Source organism: Excalfactoria chinensis, chromosome 2 (genome assembly GCF_039878825.1).
Source record: "Excalfactoria chinensis isolate bCotChi1 chromosome 2, bCotChi1.hap2, whole genome shotgun sequence".
Classification (NCBI taxonomy): domain Eukaryota; kingdom Metazoa; phylum Chordata; class Aves; order Galliformes; family Phasianidae; genus Excalfactoria; species Excalfactoria chinensis.
In genome coordinates, this window is record NC_092826.1 from 8,481,865 (window position 1) to 8,500,322 (window position 18,458).

The following is an 18,458-nucleotide window of genomic DNA, read 5'->3' on the forward strand; positions in this document are numbered from 1 at the left end:
GAACTGATCCCATGATCTCCATGACAATGGAGATTACATAGAAAGCCTTCACAAGAAGTTTTCTCAGTCTTTTTATCCACTGTATCAGTTTTTCTGACTTTTTTTTTTTTTTTTGAGTTCTTCTTCAGTTGCTGTCTTCCTTAACAAAGTCTTTCCCTCTTCCCTGCTTGTTTTACCATGCAGTCTATCTGCCTGCTTATTTTCCAGACTACTCTCTCCCTTTAATCTGAGTATGTTTCATTATGTACATTAGAGTGTTATGGTGTACTGCAGATACATTATAGATAACTTAATAGAGAGAGGATTTGACAAAAATAAATTAATGGAAAATGTAACTGGATAATGTTTATGTAAAAAGGATATTTAAGAACATTGGTTCAATTATCACAGAATAAATGTTGCACGAAGTAATCAGTATTTTGCTTCTGGAGTCCACCCAGCGAAAGTGAACTATGAATTAGAGAAAATAGATTGATGGGAAAACATCAGAAAGTTAAAAATACTTGGAGACACACATGAAATCATTTGCATTTGCTTGGTAATATGAGCAATGAACCCATCATAAGTTATTTTTCTTTTCTAAATTTATCTGAACCTCACAACTTATGCGTAAGTCTCTAAAACTCTGGTGTCCACTTATGAATGAAGATTCAAAGATGGTACTCTAGTTTTAATATCTTAAGTGATAGGTGAGTTAAGGAGTTGTGAAATCAAAGTCCATTAGGATATTGGCCATCCCAGGCCAATTCAGTTCATACTGCCTCCAGCTGGTCTGATAAATACAGCATTTCAATTTCTGGCCATCTGATGAGTTTTTTACTAAGCTTCTCTTTTCCTGAAGCGTTATCTTACTTATCTTAATGTGCATCTCTATAGTTGCCAGGGAGGATCAGTTCTTCTACAGGATATTATAAATAATTCAGTCCTCGTGTCTGAGAGTACTTGGAAATTTCTACTGTCTCTTAATTGGAACTGAAACTGATAGAATTCTCTCATTGTTGAAATGAAATAAAAGCCTACTTTTTGTTAAAACTGAATTTCTACAAAGGATTGGAGATTTGACCTAAAACCTGGAAAAAAAAAAAAAAAAAAAAAAAAAGTGACATTTTGATTATTATATTTTATCTGCCTCTGAAGTTTTCATGAAACAAAAATCTGATATGTTCAAAACAAAAGAGAGAAGAGAGATGACTCAAGATATGAGAAATTATTCTTTGGCTTCACAATTATATTCAAATTATATACAGAAATTCAAAGCTTCTTGCAAGGCAGATGGCAATTACTGGAAAAATCCAAACATTTAAAGGTTACTGATAAAGGTGATATGAAACTGGTAAAGGTGATATGCTAAGCTCTCTCCTAGTTCTTAAATCTCATTTATGATTTAGCTGAAGCATGCAGCCTAGATTAAGATGTAGACATTAATACCTAACAAGCAAAAAAAAAAAAAAAAAAAAACAAAAAAACAACACATACAAAAAGAGTCCTCAGAACAGAATTAATGCAACAGTATCCCATGAAAATTGGGATTCAAGCAATAAAATCACAGATCGAAATCCATATACTTTTAGAACTTTTCATTCTTATAGCAGTTTAAGATCTTTGTGTAATTAGGACAGAAGGAGTCTTTAAATTAAATAGACCAGATTTTCTTCTATAGGTGGTCTAATATCTCATGCCCTCATTGACAATATGCAGTTGATGCCAGGATCAGTACCTAACTGCAGATGAGGAACTGCCCCCAAATCTACCATATCAGGGTATCACATTACTGAATTTTCCTGCCAGCCTTCTTGATAATTGAAACGTAACAAGAATGCAAAATCTGTTTGTTACACAACTTGTGAAACAAGTTATCTTGGACAGATTGACTCTTAACGATTTCTGGATGTTTTAAAATAACTCATATACCGTGCAGTTAAATTGCTAATTCATTATTGAGGTTCTGCGGCTTGATCTTAAGGGCTCTACACTTGGCTCTTAAGGGCTCTAAACTCACATTTTGCTGCAGCATTTCTCTCTTCACAGATGTAACGAGCTGTTCAATCCTCAATCAAGGAATCGAAGATCATAGTTTTCTCTGTAATCTTTTATGCATCACTGTTCCTGTTACAAAGCTTATACAAGAAAAGCCTTTATGTATTCTATTCTGTCTTTGCTCCCTTGATATTCTAGCACAATAGAAAGATGACTTTCATCCTTGGGAAAGTTCCACAAAAAAGATTTTTTCTCAAGAAAAAAGTCCTAATTATTACTGTCTTGTAATCTCCCATAAACTGTCTTTAGAGGCAATCAGAAGTACAAACTAAATAAAAATAATAAGCTCTTTATAATAGGTCAATTTGTTCAGATGGTTCCCACATCTTTTTGTATGCTGTGCAAATCTTCCTGTTTTAAATATATTGTATTAGTGCCTGTCTCTTCTAAATACTAATAAGATAGTATAGAAATGTTTAGTCATGAAATAATTATATTTCATTTTAGTACCTATGAGCTAAGCTGAAGGGGTATCAAAGATAACACTGAGGGAAATTAAACCTGCAATTGCACTTACCTATTAAATATATATATATATATATATATATATATATATACTGGGAGAAGAAAATTTGTAAGAAAAAAGCAGTTATTGGCATCTGCATTGCGTGTTTGAGAAATTCTAAAGCTGTGCTGGAGTGTCAGATGGATGGGATTATGAATGAGATGTGTGATAGAATCGAAGAGCAAGGAGAACCTACTTGCTTACAGTTAAGTATAGAACAAGCTCAAGACTCAACAGTAAAATGAGTCTGGATTCGGTGCTATGATCTCTTCTTCAAATATATTAAAAATGGATGTAAAATAGATAAAAGAAAGATGAAGGACACAAAAGTAATTCTGAACTAAGATAATTTCTAACTATCACATTATTCTCCAGATAGAGATTAGTATGCTTGTTCACTGAACTTTTCATTTCTTTGTATTGAGCTGTTGGAATAGGAATTACTACATAAAGCACAGTGTAATGCTTGGATACTTAAGGACTCATGTGTATAGTTTAATGATGAAAATCCAACTACAATTCACATAAATTATGGAAGTTCCAACAGGTCTTTATGCTGGTGTATCTATTTAGTAAATCATGGACTTGTGAATGGTTTATTGGATTATGTCCCACTAAAATACCAGCTGAAAGAGTAATTATTTTGACAGAAAAATCAGTGCCAGTTTACCATAATCTATCCACAGTAAGTTACTAATATGAGCATCAAATCATGAAACAAAATGTATTTTTTATTATCTCAGTGACTAATCTGTTAGGTTTTCTGCTTCTTGCATGACTAAAACCCCAGCATGTAACTCCATCAATTGAGTATTAACATAAAATCATGTAGTGATCAATACTTGTTAAATAAGTTACTTGCACACTGAAGCAGCCTGAAACTGCTTTCATATTCCATGATTTATTATTACAATTGATACAATTCTGGATTCCTTCCACAGATTTTTTTCTTGCACAATACAAAGAGCTCAGCATATGTTGGAGAGAGCTCAGATTCATGTGAGACAGAACAATACTTCACAAAACCAAAAAATATCGCTTGCCTTCAATTCAAGTTCTAGTTCATAAGTTCAGTACCTTTCAGACACAAGATCTATCATCACATCCCCATGTCCATTTCAGCCACTGACAATGAAGGAACAGAGCAGCAGGACAGTCTGTCTTTCTCTGTTTTTGCTGCTGGGTGCCTAAATAAATTGAACGTTGTTATGATTAATCAGTTTGTGCACCGCTAAGAACTCTTTTCTTTGAAAGTGCCACCAAATACTATTAAAGTTACCTTTTCAAGGCAGCATAGGAATGTGTAAATAGCTTGTTTTCAATTAAAAATTAAAAAAAAAATGTTTTTTATGTATGTTTTGTAATCCTTTGTGGTTCCTTTCTGCTGTTCAGAGGAGGAAGACCTTAAAAAATGGGAATACAAAAGTTATTTGCTTATTTTGCCATAGTATCAATCTGAGCTCAGAGCAAGTCAGTTACATTAACAATTAATCTGATGATATGAAACTTCTCTAGAAGCAACAATTGCTGCTGACTCTGGGATCCAGCTCTCATTCCAAGGTAGACCCATTCGGAATCTATTTTAAGCTGGCTTCTTGGGATATTATCTGTCTCACTTTGTAAATTCAGCTCTTTGTAACATCCATCTGCAAAATGTTATATCCTGTGAGTCATGTAGCTGTACTCTTTGAAGCCTTCAGCAGTTTAGTGCACCCCGTTACCTAGCTTTTTATGTTTAATGGATGTCCCTTTTGCAAGCTCCCAGAATCATACCAAAGAAGCAGCCACCTCAGTTCGCCTTATACCTTCTCATATCAGTTAAAAAATTCTGTTAGCCTCAACTGAAAAGTTTTCTATATAATTGAGTCTTAGAATCATACAACAGGTCAATTTGGATGGGATCTCAGGAGACTGATCACTAGTCCCACCTTCTGCTCAAAGGGCCAGATATAACTCTTTAGTTCACAGAGCACAAAATTCCCATTTCTGTTACAAGTGCATGAAAACATCAATGGCTGTGTCTCAACAAGTCTCACAGAACAAACTCCTGAAACTGTAAGAGATATAGTCATCCAGAAAAAAAATAGTAATAATAATAATAATAATAATAACATGCTGGAGATATATTAAATATCTCAGTTGATAAATAAGGCATTGCAAAGTTAAACTGATTAGCAAAGATAGGGCAAATCTGTCACTGTCTGAACATGCAACAAGTGAGTTCCAGGGCATTCCATTTTCTGGCAGCTTTAGAAAATGTTGAAAAGGAGATTTCAGAATTTTGGCTCATATTTTCATGCAAATAAAAAAGCCTTAAATTACTAGCATGAAAAAATACCCATCAAAAAATGCTGGCCAGGAGGAAATGCCAAGATCCAATTAAAACCAATGAAATGTTCACTGCTGACTTGACTGAAATGAGATACAGCAAGAATAGCAACAGTCACAGCTTCATTTCATGAGGCAGTTTTTGAGGTAAACTGGGCTGCATTATAGGTCTTTAGTAATTCAACTTAATTTATGTGCTTGCCCAAAGAAATTCCAGAAAGCCTTAAGCAGTTGAAGAAAATTCATTCATAGTTGAATAAATTTAAGAAGCAGAACTAGAAAATGCAGAACATGAAGCACAATTTGTTTTGTTTTGTTTTTTAATATCTAGTACACAGTATAATTTAATTTTATTTATTTGTTTTTCCCAAAAAATGAGATCTATCTCTTCCTAAGACTAAGAGTACGCAGATTTAGTAGTTTCAGAGTTTTTAATGGCTTCTGTCTTACAACAGTATATAAACAAGACTTCGTGAAGTAACCAACAGCTTGTCTGTTAGAGAATTGGATTTGACTACGTAGGCGTCAACTGTATTGTCCCTTTCTCTGTATAATTCTGAAATACCTCACTCCACATTACTTCAAATTAAAAAAAAAAATAAATAAATAAAAAAAATAAAAATAAAAAAAAATAAAAAAAGAAAAAGGAATCCTGTGACTAATCAAACATTTCATTTTTCAGTGACAACTGTATTTTTATTGTTCGATTTAAAACAAAAGTTTGGCAAAATCTAGTGTCCACAAACACATCCTCAACAGTTCTGTACTCAATTTTGCATAGCAAATAACAAAGCAATGGAAGAAGGACCAAATCTTCATCATGCTTTTGATTCATATTCTGGACAGATTCTGTTTAATATCGCAAATTGCCCGTGGCTCAATTCAATCAGGTCCTTCCATATAATTGGTCTCCTACCTATCAGTGTAAGAACATATTGCTGTGAAGGGCAAGTAAGAGGAGAATACAATGAAAGGGCCTTGCAGGTGTACCAGCACCAAATCTGGCAGGGAAACAACAGCCCTAAGTCAAAAGATGCAGACTGGTGGTCAAATCCCAGCTGACCACAGATGAAGAGCTGAGATCAAATATCAATTCAGCAGCACACATGGAAAAGTTTCTTGGATGTTATGAAAAATAACAGATGAGGCAAGAATGAATAGGACCTTATGCAGAGTCTCTAGAGTCATGTAGGAGGTGGTATGAAATCAGAGCTACCTGCAGTTTTGAGTAAATGCAGAAGTGCTATGTGGCTTTCTCAGCATTCTCAGCACGTGATCATATTTTAGGGCAAAACTGTTGAAATCCAGGAACTTCTAGAGAATGCTCTGGAAACAGAGGGAAGTATTGCTTGATTGCAATATCTTTTGTATATGCTCCTTACAATGAGATCCGTGTGCATTAATTCCCATACAGCACAAAAATATAGGGTTATAATTTACAATATTTAAAATTAAATGATATTATTTACTAGCATATAAAATTTAACCTGATCTACTAGAGAGTTTACATAAATGCATAGAGACACACACAATTAACCTATCTTAAAAAATGTAAGGTCCTCCTCTTTTGTGCATTTTTCAGTGAAAAGCTCAATTACTCCTCTAGATCTAATGAGCATTCTATTTCAAAATGAAGAAATTAGGCATAAAGTGAGAAATAATCATCTGGGTCTGAAGGAAAGAAAAAGGCAGAGTGGGAAGCAATTTTGTGGGGGAGTGTCTGACAGTTCCTCTGAGAGTTATGTGTGTTTAGATATTTTTGCAGCATACCTATAAAAACTCTTCATAACACATTACAAATTGTTGTGCTCTTACTTCTCTTAATCTCTCACGATACATAAGGAACTTCTTCAGTGTGGAGGATTTGTTTTCAAGTCCCATCTTCCAGAGGCAGGTGATTACATGCTTATTTAATTTTCAAATTTCAAGCCTTCTTGATTGCAAAACAATAGAGAAATCTGTAGATGAAAAATATATACAAATGAAACACAGATAACACTTATCCAAAAGCTCATTCTTTTTTATTTGCTTATGATTAACGCCGTGTAAGTCTCTTTGTTTTAAAAACCTAAAATATGTTAGTTACATTATATGATGTAAAGGTCTTCTCTAATAGACAAACTGCACCAGGATATTGTCTATATGCTTTTCTATGAGGTTTGGGAATATTAAGACTAATTGCTTATTTTCAATTTCTCACTAATTTTTTTGTAATGATTAATTTATCCCAATTTTGAAACTCTTATGTTTTTGTTTCACACAATGAATCAGTACCACTACTGCAATAACCAAGGGCCATGTAATGAATGCAGTAAGTAGTTTTCTCCTCTAGAGAGGATCAGTCAAGGTGATGACAGGCATCTGTGGCAATAGCTTTGCTTCAAAGTTGTGAAATAGGGCTTTTTATTCTTTGTCTGCTCTGTGATCTTGTTGCCCTACTGTTGACTTCAGCGATCAAAGAAATTGAACTCTTTACAGAGACATAGCAGTCTTGTTCATAGACCAACAGTAGTAACATTCTTTTCCTATCTTGAGCAAGCTATTCAAATATGAATGAACACTAGCTCTAACCGTATTTTTGGTGCAAATAATTGTTGTGGTATCAGAGAGGAAGGACTGGAAAAGTTCTCTCTTTGTCGTCCCAATGGACATAGACCAATTATGATAACTGTGAGTTTCCTACAACGATGTGCTTGACTTTTTCAACACTGACTTGGAAGAAGTATTGCTAGATTTAAGTGACTGTAGCTGCAAATGATACATTTTCTCATACCAGAAAAAGCAGAAACTATTTTAACACAATGAAATTCCATTTATGACACGCAAATAAATCAATTGGAAACAGTGTTGGAGCAAAGTCCCTCTTCTGAGACTGTTAACTAATGAGTTTTTGTGTGTTTACTTTTGAACTGTGATCTTCAGCATTACGCTGAATTGGAACAATTTATTCTGATCAAACCTCCTGCAAATAATTCACCTTTGGACAAAAAGTAGCTTACTATTTTTTAAATTTTAAAGTTAATTAAAAAATACAAAAAAATATAAAAGTATATGCAGGTTTAATTGCAGTAATTTTGGTCATGTTTTTGGTAGTACTTTAATAATTCTAAGGCGACGAATTCAATGACTTCAGTTAACCTTTTCATTCATACATGTTTTTCTCTTCCTATCTTTTTCTTTCTGCCTCATAGGAATAATATATGTGCCAGTGAAGCATGCATGCAACTAAGTGCTTAATGATAATCTGTTTTTTATAGTTATTTGCTTGCTACCTGGACTTTACTACCTAGAAAGGTATCTCTTAATTTCACAGATCAAGTGGCTACTTAAAGAAAACTGACATTGTATTTTGCATTGTATTATTTCCTAAAGATACGAAAAAATGTGGCATATAATTTCATGAGCCTGGTCTTTTTGTTTGTTTGTTTTTGCTTTGTTTAACAGATATGTTAGGTCAAGAACAAAGCATGACATTGACATGAGAATAGGGATACATTCAGGATCAGTTCTGTGTGGAGTGCTGGGCCTGCGAAAGTGGCAGTTTGATGTCTGGTCTTGGGATGTGGATATTGCAAACAAACTCGAATCTGGTGGAATTCCTGGGTAAGGCAACATGTATTTCCCACAGCCAGAAAACATTGTCAACATACTGTTATTCTTTCCAATGTTTTCCATTATTTCTTTTGGGTGGTCTGTTGGTTTAGTTGGTTTGCTGTACTTTTTCTTCTGTTTTATGATTGGCAAGAATATGTAAGAATTGGTCTCCATGCAGAAGCACTGGAAAAAAGAAAAGTATGCCTTCTCCTTTGCCACCTAAGATTTCACAAAGATGGTCAGTGGTTGTATTCAGGCTTTATGGTACACAGAGATAGACCAAATATCCCAGCTAGCTGATGACAATTCCTGAGTTTCTCCAGGCTTCATTCCGCTGCTGTGAGGCATGACAATGCTATTTATTTTATTTCATAACATACAAAGTATGGGAGGAGATCTGTCTTCATAGGTCACTATGCACAAGGAGGTATGGACAGTAGGCTTTTCTAATCATAGAGTATCCCCATGGGACCCACAGGGATCTGCGAGTCCAACTCCTGGCTCCACACAGAACCATTCTAAAATCGAACCATATTTTTGGAAGTGCTTTCCAAGAGCTTCTGGGATTCTCGCAACTTGGTTCAATGACCACTGCCCTGATGAGCCTGTTTTATTCCCAACACCTTTTGGTGAAGAACATTTACTTAATAAACAATCTGTCTCTCCTCTGACACTGCTCCATGTCATTCCCCTGGGTCCCAAGGAACTCTTATAAGTATTTATAATGCTTTAGCAGATGTTTAAGACTTTTTTTTTTTTTTTGTATGTATAATAATATATCACTTTCCATTTACCCACCTGTTTGCTTTTCCTTTATCTGTGGTGGCTCCTGCACCTGGGGGATAAAATATGATTTCAACCTGAAAAAGTCTGAAGCAACAAAAAATGATTGCATCGATCTTCCATACACTTTCCGTTCCCTCTTTCATTGCTGAAAGATTTAAAAAAGATCACAATACAGTGATGCAACCTTTGGCAATGGAACACAGAAACAAGAGCTATGGACACTGTTATGCAGAAAAAGTGTAAAGTGATGCTGTCATCTTGAGTGAGAGAGATTTTGAGTGACGGAAGATTTAAATCATCAAATCTGAGTCGTGCTATGCTCCCTTTACCTACGTCAGGTTATCTCAGAAATGTCATGTTCCAAGGAAAATATAAAATTATTTGGTTTATGCTGTGTTTGTAAATGTGGACTCTCTCCACTTTTCCCTATGGTGAGTCATTACGGTAATCTATATTCTTAGGATCAGCAGAAAATGAAACTTTGCGTGCTCTGAAAATAAATTCTATACTCTGCATATGTCACCGGTGTATAAAATTTCTGAAAATTACTTTCTCTGCTGCTTGTCACACAAGAGCCTCAGATAACTAAGAAATGTCATATGCTGCTTAGTTAGCCTGAGCAAAATAATTATCTATACCAGCAAAAAGCATAGTTTATTGCTGTTAATTCATACAAGTAATACAGTTATTAATGAATAACCCAGTGAAGGGACCAACTTGCTGGTGTCAATAAAATGCCTGACTAAGCTGCAGTCTATTGAAGCGGAGTAATTTCCACTCTCATATATCCATTTGCTAACAGAGCAAATCCTGTACATGACAGCAGTTCACTAAGTCTCTCAAAGCAGTGATTTGCATCAGATTTTTCTGGTACGCAAAGCAGATTTCCTAGAGCAGTTAAGGTCCTTTCAGCCTCTCCTCACTTCTCCTTATGTAAAATCATATATTCTTTAAGAAACACTCTTCTGCCAGCTTCCCATCTTCTAATTTTCTTTTGGTATATCTAGGTATTAATCTACTTTATTGAACTGGCAGAAAACTTTTAGCTAATAATTAATTTTCCAGAATGTGTCATTGACAGGTTTTACTTGAAGTTTTTGGCTTGCTATGTTTTCATAAGTAGGGTAGGCTATACTTTTTCTTCAGTGCTCATATGCCTGACACAATAAATTTGTATGAAATTAAAGGAACCTACAGTATACTTTTTAATTGATTTTTTTTTTTTAACCAGTGCAAAAGGTGAAATCCAGAAATATTTTTAATCTACCAGTGATTTATTAATACTTGATCCACTGAAAGGTATTACATCAGTAGCCAGCTCCACACTCAAGTTATCATTCCCATTATAAAACCCATCTTTCAAGCTTTTGTAATGCAATCTTCTGAAATCCTATTAGGTTGAAATTCAGTACAAAGATAGTCACCCTAGCAACTAATGTATCATTCTTTTTTTCATTCTTCTTTTCTTTTCTCTTGCACTTTTTTAAAATTTTTTTATTTTTTATTTTTTATTTATTTTTTAGTTAGTAGTTTACTTCAAAAACTTCTATCCCATTCAGTTTTCTAAGTGCCAGGAAATGCATTGTCTAATATATCATATAACCTGGTTTTAAAGTAAAGGCCAAATCTTGATTATACTTGAGAAATCATTTTCCTCTTCTTTTTCCAACATTTGTTTTACAAAGATTTGTTTACAACAGAGTGCTAATGTCTGTGAGCATGTAACAGCACGACTTCAGGCAGTGAGAGTTTTACAGAATCTATGTTGTCTTCAGTGAGAAACAGAGATGGGGTAAAAAAAAATAAAAATGACTGAGTTCCAATTTTTGATTTATTAATTATAGACTGATACTTAATACTTCATATAGACCCAATCTGGTTGTCGTGGGCTTTTCACAATGATTAAAGATAATCAGCAATTGATTTTTCTGGTAATACCTTCAAATCATACAGGTGCTTATAGCCTTTACACTCCATACTTATTTTCTGCAAATTAATTTTTTAGATGCATATTTTAAGTTCTAAAAGAAAGTTCCCTGGGATTGTGCGAGGATTGTTTCTTTCAGTGGACCCAAAGCAATTTCTAGTGTGTAAGAGAAATTCCTAAGTGCTTGTCATAAAGAAATGATGAATTTTATCTAACTCTAAATCTTAGGAATCTGCAAGCCTGACTTTCTGAAAGTGCTGGTTGTCCAATTTTTTAAAAAATGAGCCAATTTTGAAGATATAGTAACCTTATTTTTTTGAGTTAGCTAAATGTCTAATGAACATCTCCTCATACCGCATTTATAATTTTGTTTTGTAAGGTACTGCATGGCTAAGCACTTGGATGTGTTTCAGAAGTGTCTGCAATTTATCTTACATGTAGGATGTTGAAGATTTATTAGAGATAGGAATAAGAAACATCTATTCCATTTTGTTGTAATCGAATTTATTTCTGTCCTTCTCAAGACATCGTAACTATGGTGAAGAAATTCCAAATAGCAAACACCTCCAAGTTTGTTTGGATAATATCTAAAGACCAACACTCATACTTCTGCAAAATTTGAGCTCTTTATATGTTATCTCTTTGATTTGTTACATTTGCTTTTGCAAAAGCTTTTTAACATCATTAACTCTAATTAGAAATTATCATCCCACTTGCTTAGTACTGAGTTAGTTTGTGTAACTATTGCCTAATTCATGTCTGATATAATCAGATTACTAATTTAAATATTATATGGTACCTCAGCTAACAGTATGAAATTAAAGCGCCTTTGCACGAACTGCTCTGATACACACCATATTATTTCTTAACCATATCTACCTGAAGTGGCAATCTGAATTCACTTTCAAGCATATTTTACCCAGAAAAATCTCTAGTTAAACTATTACTGTGAAAAAAGGCATCAGATATTAATATCAAAGAGTTTTTCCTGTGATGGGAATTCATGCATTCCTGAGATCCTGTTGGTGAAAACAAGACAGCAGTTGCCCCCGTATCATGATTCTTGAATACACTATTTCATTTTCATGATATAAATCATCAAATACAACAGAAATACATCTATTTATCTATCATGTTAACATGAATCAGAGTTCATAAAACTCCTTTCTATCAGAATATACTAGAGCACAATCAGTATTTGCTACTACTTATTTCACTTATGCAGGAGAATCCACATCTCCAAAGCCACTCTGGACTGCCTCAATGGGGATTATAAAGTTGAAGAAGGGCATGGCAAAGAACGCAATGAATTCTTGAGGAAACATAACATTGAGACTTATTTAATTAAACAACCTGAGGAGAGTCTCTTGACTTTGCCTGAAGATATTGTGAAAGAGGCTGTCAGCTCCTCCGACAGGAGAAACAGTGGGGCAACATTTACCGAAGGATCATGGAGCCCTGAACTTCCATTCGATAACATAGTGGGAAAACAGAACGTAAGTCAAACTTCCTTTAATGTCATGTAGTATGAATGCATGCTTGAGTGCATTTCAATAATGGAAGCCTCAGAGAAAACAAATTCATCTTTAACCTTTTCTCTAATGCATACTGTAAAAGCAGATGATTAAACAAATATTTTCAGGGCAGAAATAAATCATGCATCCAAACTGGGGAAGTGCCAGGGGCCCAGGCATTTTCTTTCTTCTCAGTTTTATTTCCCAGCTCAAATTAAATACTACACAGTGTAGTTTTAATTGAACCAGTCCTTAAAGACATAAATTAAATATAAATTTAGTGTAACTATCTGGGACATTCTAGTTGAAGTGTGTATCTCATTGCATAGCTTCAATGCACTACCATCAAGGCAAAAGATATGAGTGGACTTTCTGCCAGAGGAAACAACATAGTGTAATTTATTGATATTTGAGGGAAAGAAAAGAGTTAAAAAGAAAAAAATACCTTGTAAAAATACCGTGTTCGTTCTGTCTTCCTCTCCTCTCTTCTCCTCTCTTCTCCCCTCCTCTCCATTTCACTCCACTCTTCTCCTCTAAAAAAAACATATATGTACAACTTAAATACTGATTTTAAGGTAAACGAAGGTTCACTAGGAAATGAATTAGAGCCTAAAGTCATGAGTGGCTTAATATAAATATGAAACAACTAACACTCTTCCTCATCAGATCCTTCCCAAAAGCACTGTACTACTAGCACATCAGGAAACAGCAATACCTATACAGTCATAGAATTTGCTTGTGAAGTCTGTTTACATAGAGGAAATAAAGCTGGAAAGGTTAAAATGCCCTCAGACACCTCTATTTACACTGCACTTGAAAGATTGATGATTCTTTATGAAACAAGGTCAGCTGCATTCCATTTTTCTGAGTGATCTGTGATGACACAATACATTCTTTCTTGTGCTGCACATCCTTAGTCTTACCTGTCTTCATTGTCTGTTGAACTTCAAGTGTTGTTGTGTGGAGGTCTTTCTTTCTCAACTATTTTCTACCTCTTGCAAATCTGCTCTGAAATGATAAGTTTTCACAATCAAACAGTCCATGGTGGTATCTGCATCTCTTCAAAATGGACTGGAGCATGGTGTAGTTTGCTGTGATATAAAACACTTGTTTTATATATGTTCTGTACATCTGTGTATCTGTATGTACACTCCCTTTTACTATTATTATCTGTATCTCTTTCTATATATTCTCATTTCATTAGGAACAGAGGTATGAGTGCATGCTGCTGTGTCTCTTCAGATGTCTCTCTCCTTGTTATTCTTTCCCTTTAAAACATTCCAATTTCTGTACTCCAAAAGATCTACAGATAATAGGCTATCATTTCATTGTTCATTTTTTCAACTAAACCTGACCTTGATGCTAACAACAAAGAGGAGTAAAATGCAGATCTACTGTTTCTATTGCTTTTGTTCTTTTAAAAAAAAAAAAAACAACTCTCACTTAATGATTTATAAGTTCATGAAAATTATTGAAATAGGCATAACTAAGCTGCTGTCTTACACCAGATATTTGTCTTTTGGCAGCAAATGAACTGTTTCTCACTTTTTTTTTTTTTTTTTTTTTTTTTTTTTTTTTTTTTTTTTTGTTGAAGAGACCATGGAACAGAATTTGGTTTTATACTTGAAGTAAATAGAATTTTGTATTACACAGTTTTCCAGTAGCTGGTGGGTGGGCTCAGAAAAAAAAATACAAACATATATATAAATAATCTGCTATTCCATGTATACTTCGATTATTATGAACTTTTCAAATTTAAAGTTGAGAAAATAGGCATTATTGCTCACTAATAATGTATTTCAAATCAAAATTCAGATCATATGTTTAAATTTTACAAGGATAAATAACTTTTTTTTTTTTCCAGAGATATGTCAGCCTTAAACAAAGATAAGTGTTTAATAAAAGTGGTGACTTTTGAAGTAGATGTTGAGAATCTATATAACAGCAGCACAACAATATCACTCCATGTGTCTGGTCTGAATATTTACTGACAGAAATTAAAAGAATTCTTTATCTGCTACAAGTAACAACAAAATCTGAGCAACCATACTCGCTTGCAGCTGTAGTTGTGGTTATCTTGGAAGAATCTGATATGGCAGACTCTCTTTTGAGCTCTCTTGCCCCAGTTCAGATTCACTGCAGTACATATCCTTTACATCAGTTTCATTTTGTATAGGCAGCCTAAGTCACTGAATTGAAGGTGTCTTGATATGAGTGAGGAAGAGAATAACCACTCTTTATGAACAGAATCATAGATATTAATAAAAGCTGTAGTAGTATAATTAACAGTTATAAACATAAGCCTTAGCTCTGGTTTTGAGGTAAGCTTAGGATACAAGTGTTTAATTTGAAATTCATCTCATGCTTAACATAGATGGAACTTTCTGTTATTGATACAGGTGTTTGGGTTTCTCTTCTAAAGCAAAGAAAGTCAGAGAGATAAGTTATTCTATGTTAAGACAGTGGATTTGAATCATTTTCTGCACCTTACAGAGGAAGTAGCTAAAAGCAAAATATGGTGACCAGATGTCAGACTGGAGGCCACTATGAGATTGTAATGACATGAAACAGACAAAAGTAAATTTAAATGTCTGTGTCTTGGGTAAGCATATTATAGTGGTAACTCAGCAGTTATCAGAAAAACTAGATTTAAAAGAGTGCCCAGATGGCAAACCCGTATAAATAGCAGGATGAAATTGGGCTCAGAGCCAAGTCACCTACACTTTTGTCTATTGACTGTCTCAGGTGTTAACCTCCCACAGAGCTCAGTTCCCAAGTATAAGGGTCTGATGTTATTTATGATGTTCCAGGATGTGTGAAAAACCCACAAGCTCTGTTAAACCAGGCACCTATGAAAGACCTGTGGACTATCTGCTAAAACCAGGAAGAAACTCTGTGACATCTTGTGTACTGTGAATCACTGAAACAACTGAATGCTCCAACTAGTGGACTCAATAGCACACTAGGCTTCACCGTATTGAATAGGAGCTTCATACAGTTTCTTAACTGTGGTTATCTATTGCAGTTTAAGAAAGAAAGCAAACCTCAGCTAATCTCCCAACTGGACCAACAGTGAATGGGTCTTCTGTCAGTTCTATGTCACATCTCTTGTCTGTCTCTAGATGCCATAAGTCGTCTTAGCTGACAACAGCTGCACATCACTGACCAACTGAAAGTATCCAGAGCACGTATTGTCAGTAATAGAAGCTGGAACACTAAACACCTGTGCAGTTGACACACCAGATGCATGAGACCTAGACAGGCTTGAGCAGCAGGCCCAGGTGTACCTCATGAGGTTCAACAAATCCAAGTACAAGATCTTGCACCAGAGTCTAGTCTACCCTCACTACCGGTCCAAGCTGGAGGATGAAAAGATTGAGTGCAGCTTTGCCGAAAACAATACCTGGGTATGCTGGTGGATGGGAAACTGGATATGAGCCAGCAATGTACCCTTGCAGCCCAGAAAGCCAACCAAATTATGGGCTGCATCAAAAGAAGTGTGAGGGAGGTGATCACCCTGTACTGTTGAGGCCTCATCTGAAGTACTGCATTCAGATGTGGAATTTGCAGTTCAGGAGGGAAGTAGATCTGTTGGAGTGCATCCAGAGGAGGGACACAAAAGTGATCCAAGGGGTGGAACATCTCTCCTACGAGGGCAGGCTGAAGGAGCTGGGGTTGTATGTACAGTCTGGAGAAAAGAAGGCTCTAGGGAGATCTGGGAGCAGCCTTTGAATATTTAATGAGGTACTATAGGAAAGAGGAGATAGATAGACTCTTTAACAAGGTCTGTGGTGACAGAACAAGGGGAAAAGATTTTAAGCTTAAAGAGGGTAGATTTAGATTAGATATAAGGGAAAAGTCCTTTACAGTGAGAGAGTAGTGAAGCACTGGAAGAGGTTACCCAGAGATATGGTGGATGCTCCATCTTTGGAAACTTTCAAAGTGAGGCTGAATAAGGTCTTGGCCAGCCTGATTTAGCTGTGCATGTCCCTGTTCACTGCAGGGGAGTTGGACTGGATGACCTTCAGACATCCCTTCCAACTCTAAGGATTCTTGGGATCTGCAATTCTTTGAATTTTACTGACATGTCTTCTTCCAGAACAAAATCCTACCTTTCCCCTGTTTTTTAAGCATCTAAGCTTGTATTTCCCTATTTCCTTGGAAGATCTGGAGTTTGATAAATGAAGAAAAACAAATGTAAATCCTTCCAAGAGTTTTATAAATATCACTGATTACAAATGTTCCTTCTTGCTGAAATCAGGATGATTGGACTTGTTACAAGAAAGCCTTATTGAAAGGAAGCAAAAACTAATTCCATTGTACCTTTTTTAAAATGTCTGTAGAATATTTTTTTTAATGTTGGGTGGATTTTTCTGTTTGTTTGCTGCTTTTAATTCATTCTATTTTTTATATTCAGATTCAAGTTTAGCAAGGCTTTTGCCTAAAAGATCCTTGTATATGTTCCTGTATTGAGGTTAACAGTTATTGTCAATATCAGGAAGGCTCAAAAGACCACTGAACCAAATGAGGCAAATGAGAATCTTAATAATAAAAAATGATGAATGGGAGATCATACCGAGAAAAAAAAAATGTGGTTAGAACATATACTTGGCCAATAATTTGCTTGACATTTTGCTTTATTTTAATAGGATTTACTCTGAAACAACTGTCTTACATGTGTGTGCTTGTGTAAGGGAGAGACCTTGCTAAACTCAGATATAAATTTTCTTATTCTACTCTGAAAATAAATACAATTTCAGAGTCCATTTTTGCACCAATACTAACAACTGTTGCAATACTCTTGACACTGTGCCATGTCTATCCATTACAAATTTTAAACCAGTTCATACATTCAGCAGAAAGACAGTTCTTCACAGTAATCAAATTCTAAAATGTAATTTGAAGAAAACAGTCACATTCTCAAATGAACTGAGAACATTCCCTTTGTGTGAATAATACATAATACTCAACTAAAACATTAAGGACCTTCTCCATCCTCACTATCCATGGAGATATCAGTTAATACACATAACAGGATCTAATGCTATCTTGTTCTTTAACAGTTATTTCAATCTCTCTTGTGAGATTTCATCCCCACAAACTGATAATAATAACTTTCTTGTAATGCCCAGTTTAAAAAAGATAAAAATACCTAAATAAAACAGTGCCTTAATATGTAATCGTGCAGTATTGAGTCAATTGATCGTTTCCCTGGGATTTTGCTGTAACCTTATTGCTACCAACTTAACTCCAAGACTAATATATCTGAAAAATTAGTATGAAAAGATAAAGTTCAATACAAGAAAATCTTCCTTGCTTTTTTTTGCCAAAAAGATTTTTTTTCTAAAACAGAAGTGTATTTCATGTTCACGGTTCCTGTCTTGTGCTGTGATGTATGAAGGTTTATATGCTTTACATTCATTAGCTTTTCTTAATGCTTGGGAGTATCACAGGTAATAGACTTTGTTTTCCCATTAGCCTGCTCTTTCATGTGGTTTGTGTCATGAAATCATAACATAAAAATAGATAAAGTCATTTTTATGAAAGCAAATTCTACCTCTTTCCTGAACCTGAAATATCCTTTGTACTATCTTGACTTGCTTTTGTTCGCAAAGCTGTGCAAGAGACTTTTCTTGGTTTTCTCTTCTATTTTTTTTTTTTTTTTAATATATATGTCAATGAAATATCAAAGGGATAAAAGAAACAGGATCATATTTTTAAAACAAAGTGAATTACTTTTATTCAAACATATAGCTTAACTGTAATA

General features: G+C 34.7%; 1 protein-coding gene across 2 annotated transcripts in view; it reads left to right on the forward strand.

Moving 5' to 3' along the window:
- The window catches only part of ADCY8 (adenylate cyclase 8), a 120,827-nt gene that overhangs the window by 63,898 nt on the left and 38,471 nt on the right, over positions 1-18,458 (forward strand). For both annotated transcript variants that reach the window (XM_072328473.1, XM_072328472.1), the window contains exons 6-7: positions 8,315-8,473; positions 12,403-12,673. In XM_072328473.1, the coding sequence (XP_072184574.1) occupies positions 8,315-8,473; positions 12,403-12,673 (430 nt within the window). The remainder of the gene's footprint in view (positions 1-8,314; positions 8,474-12,402; positions 12,674-18,458) is intronic.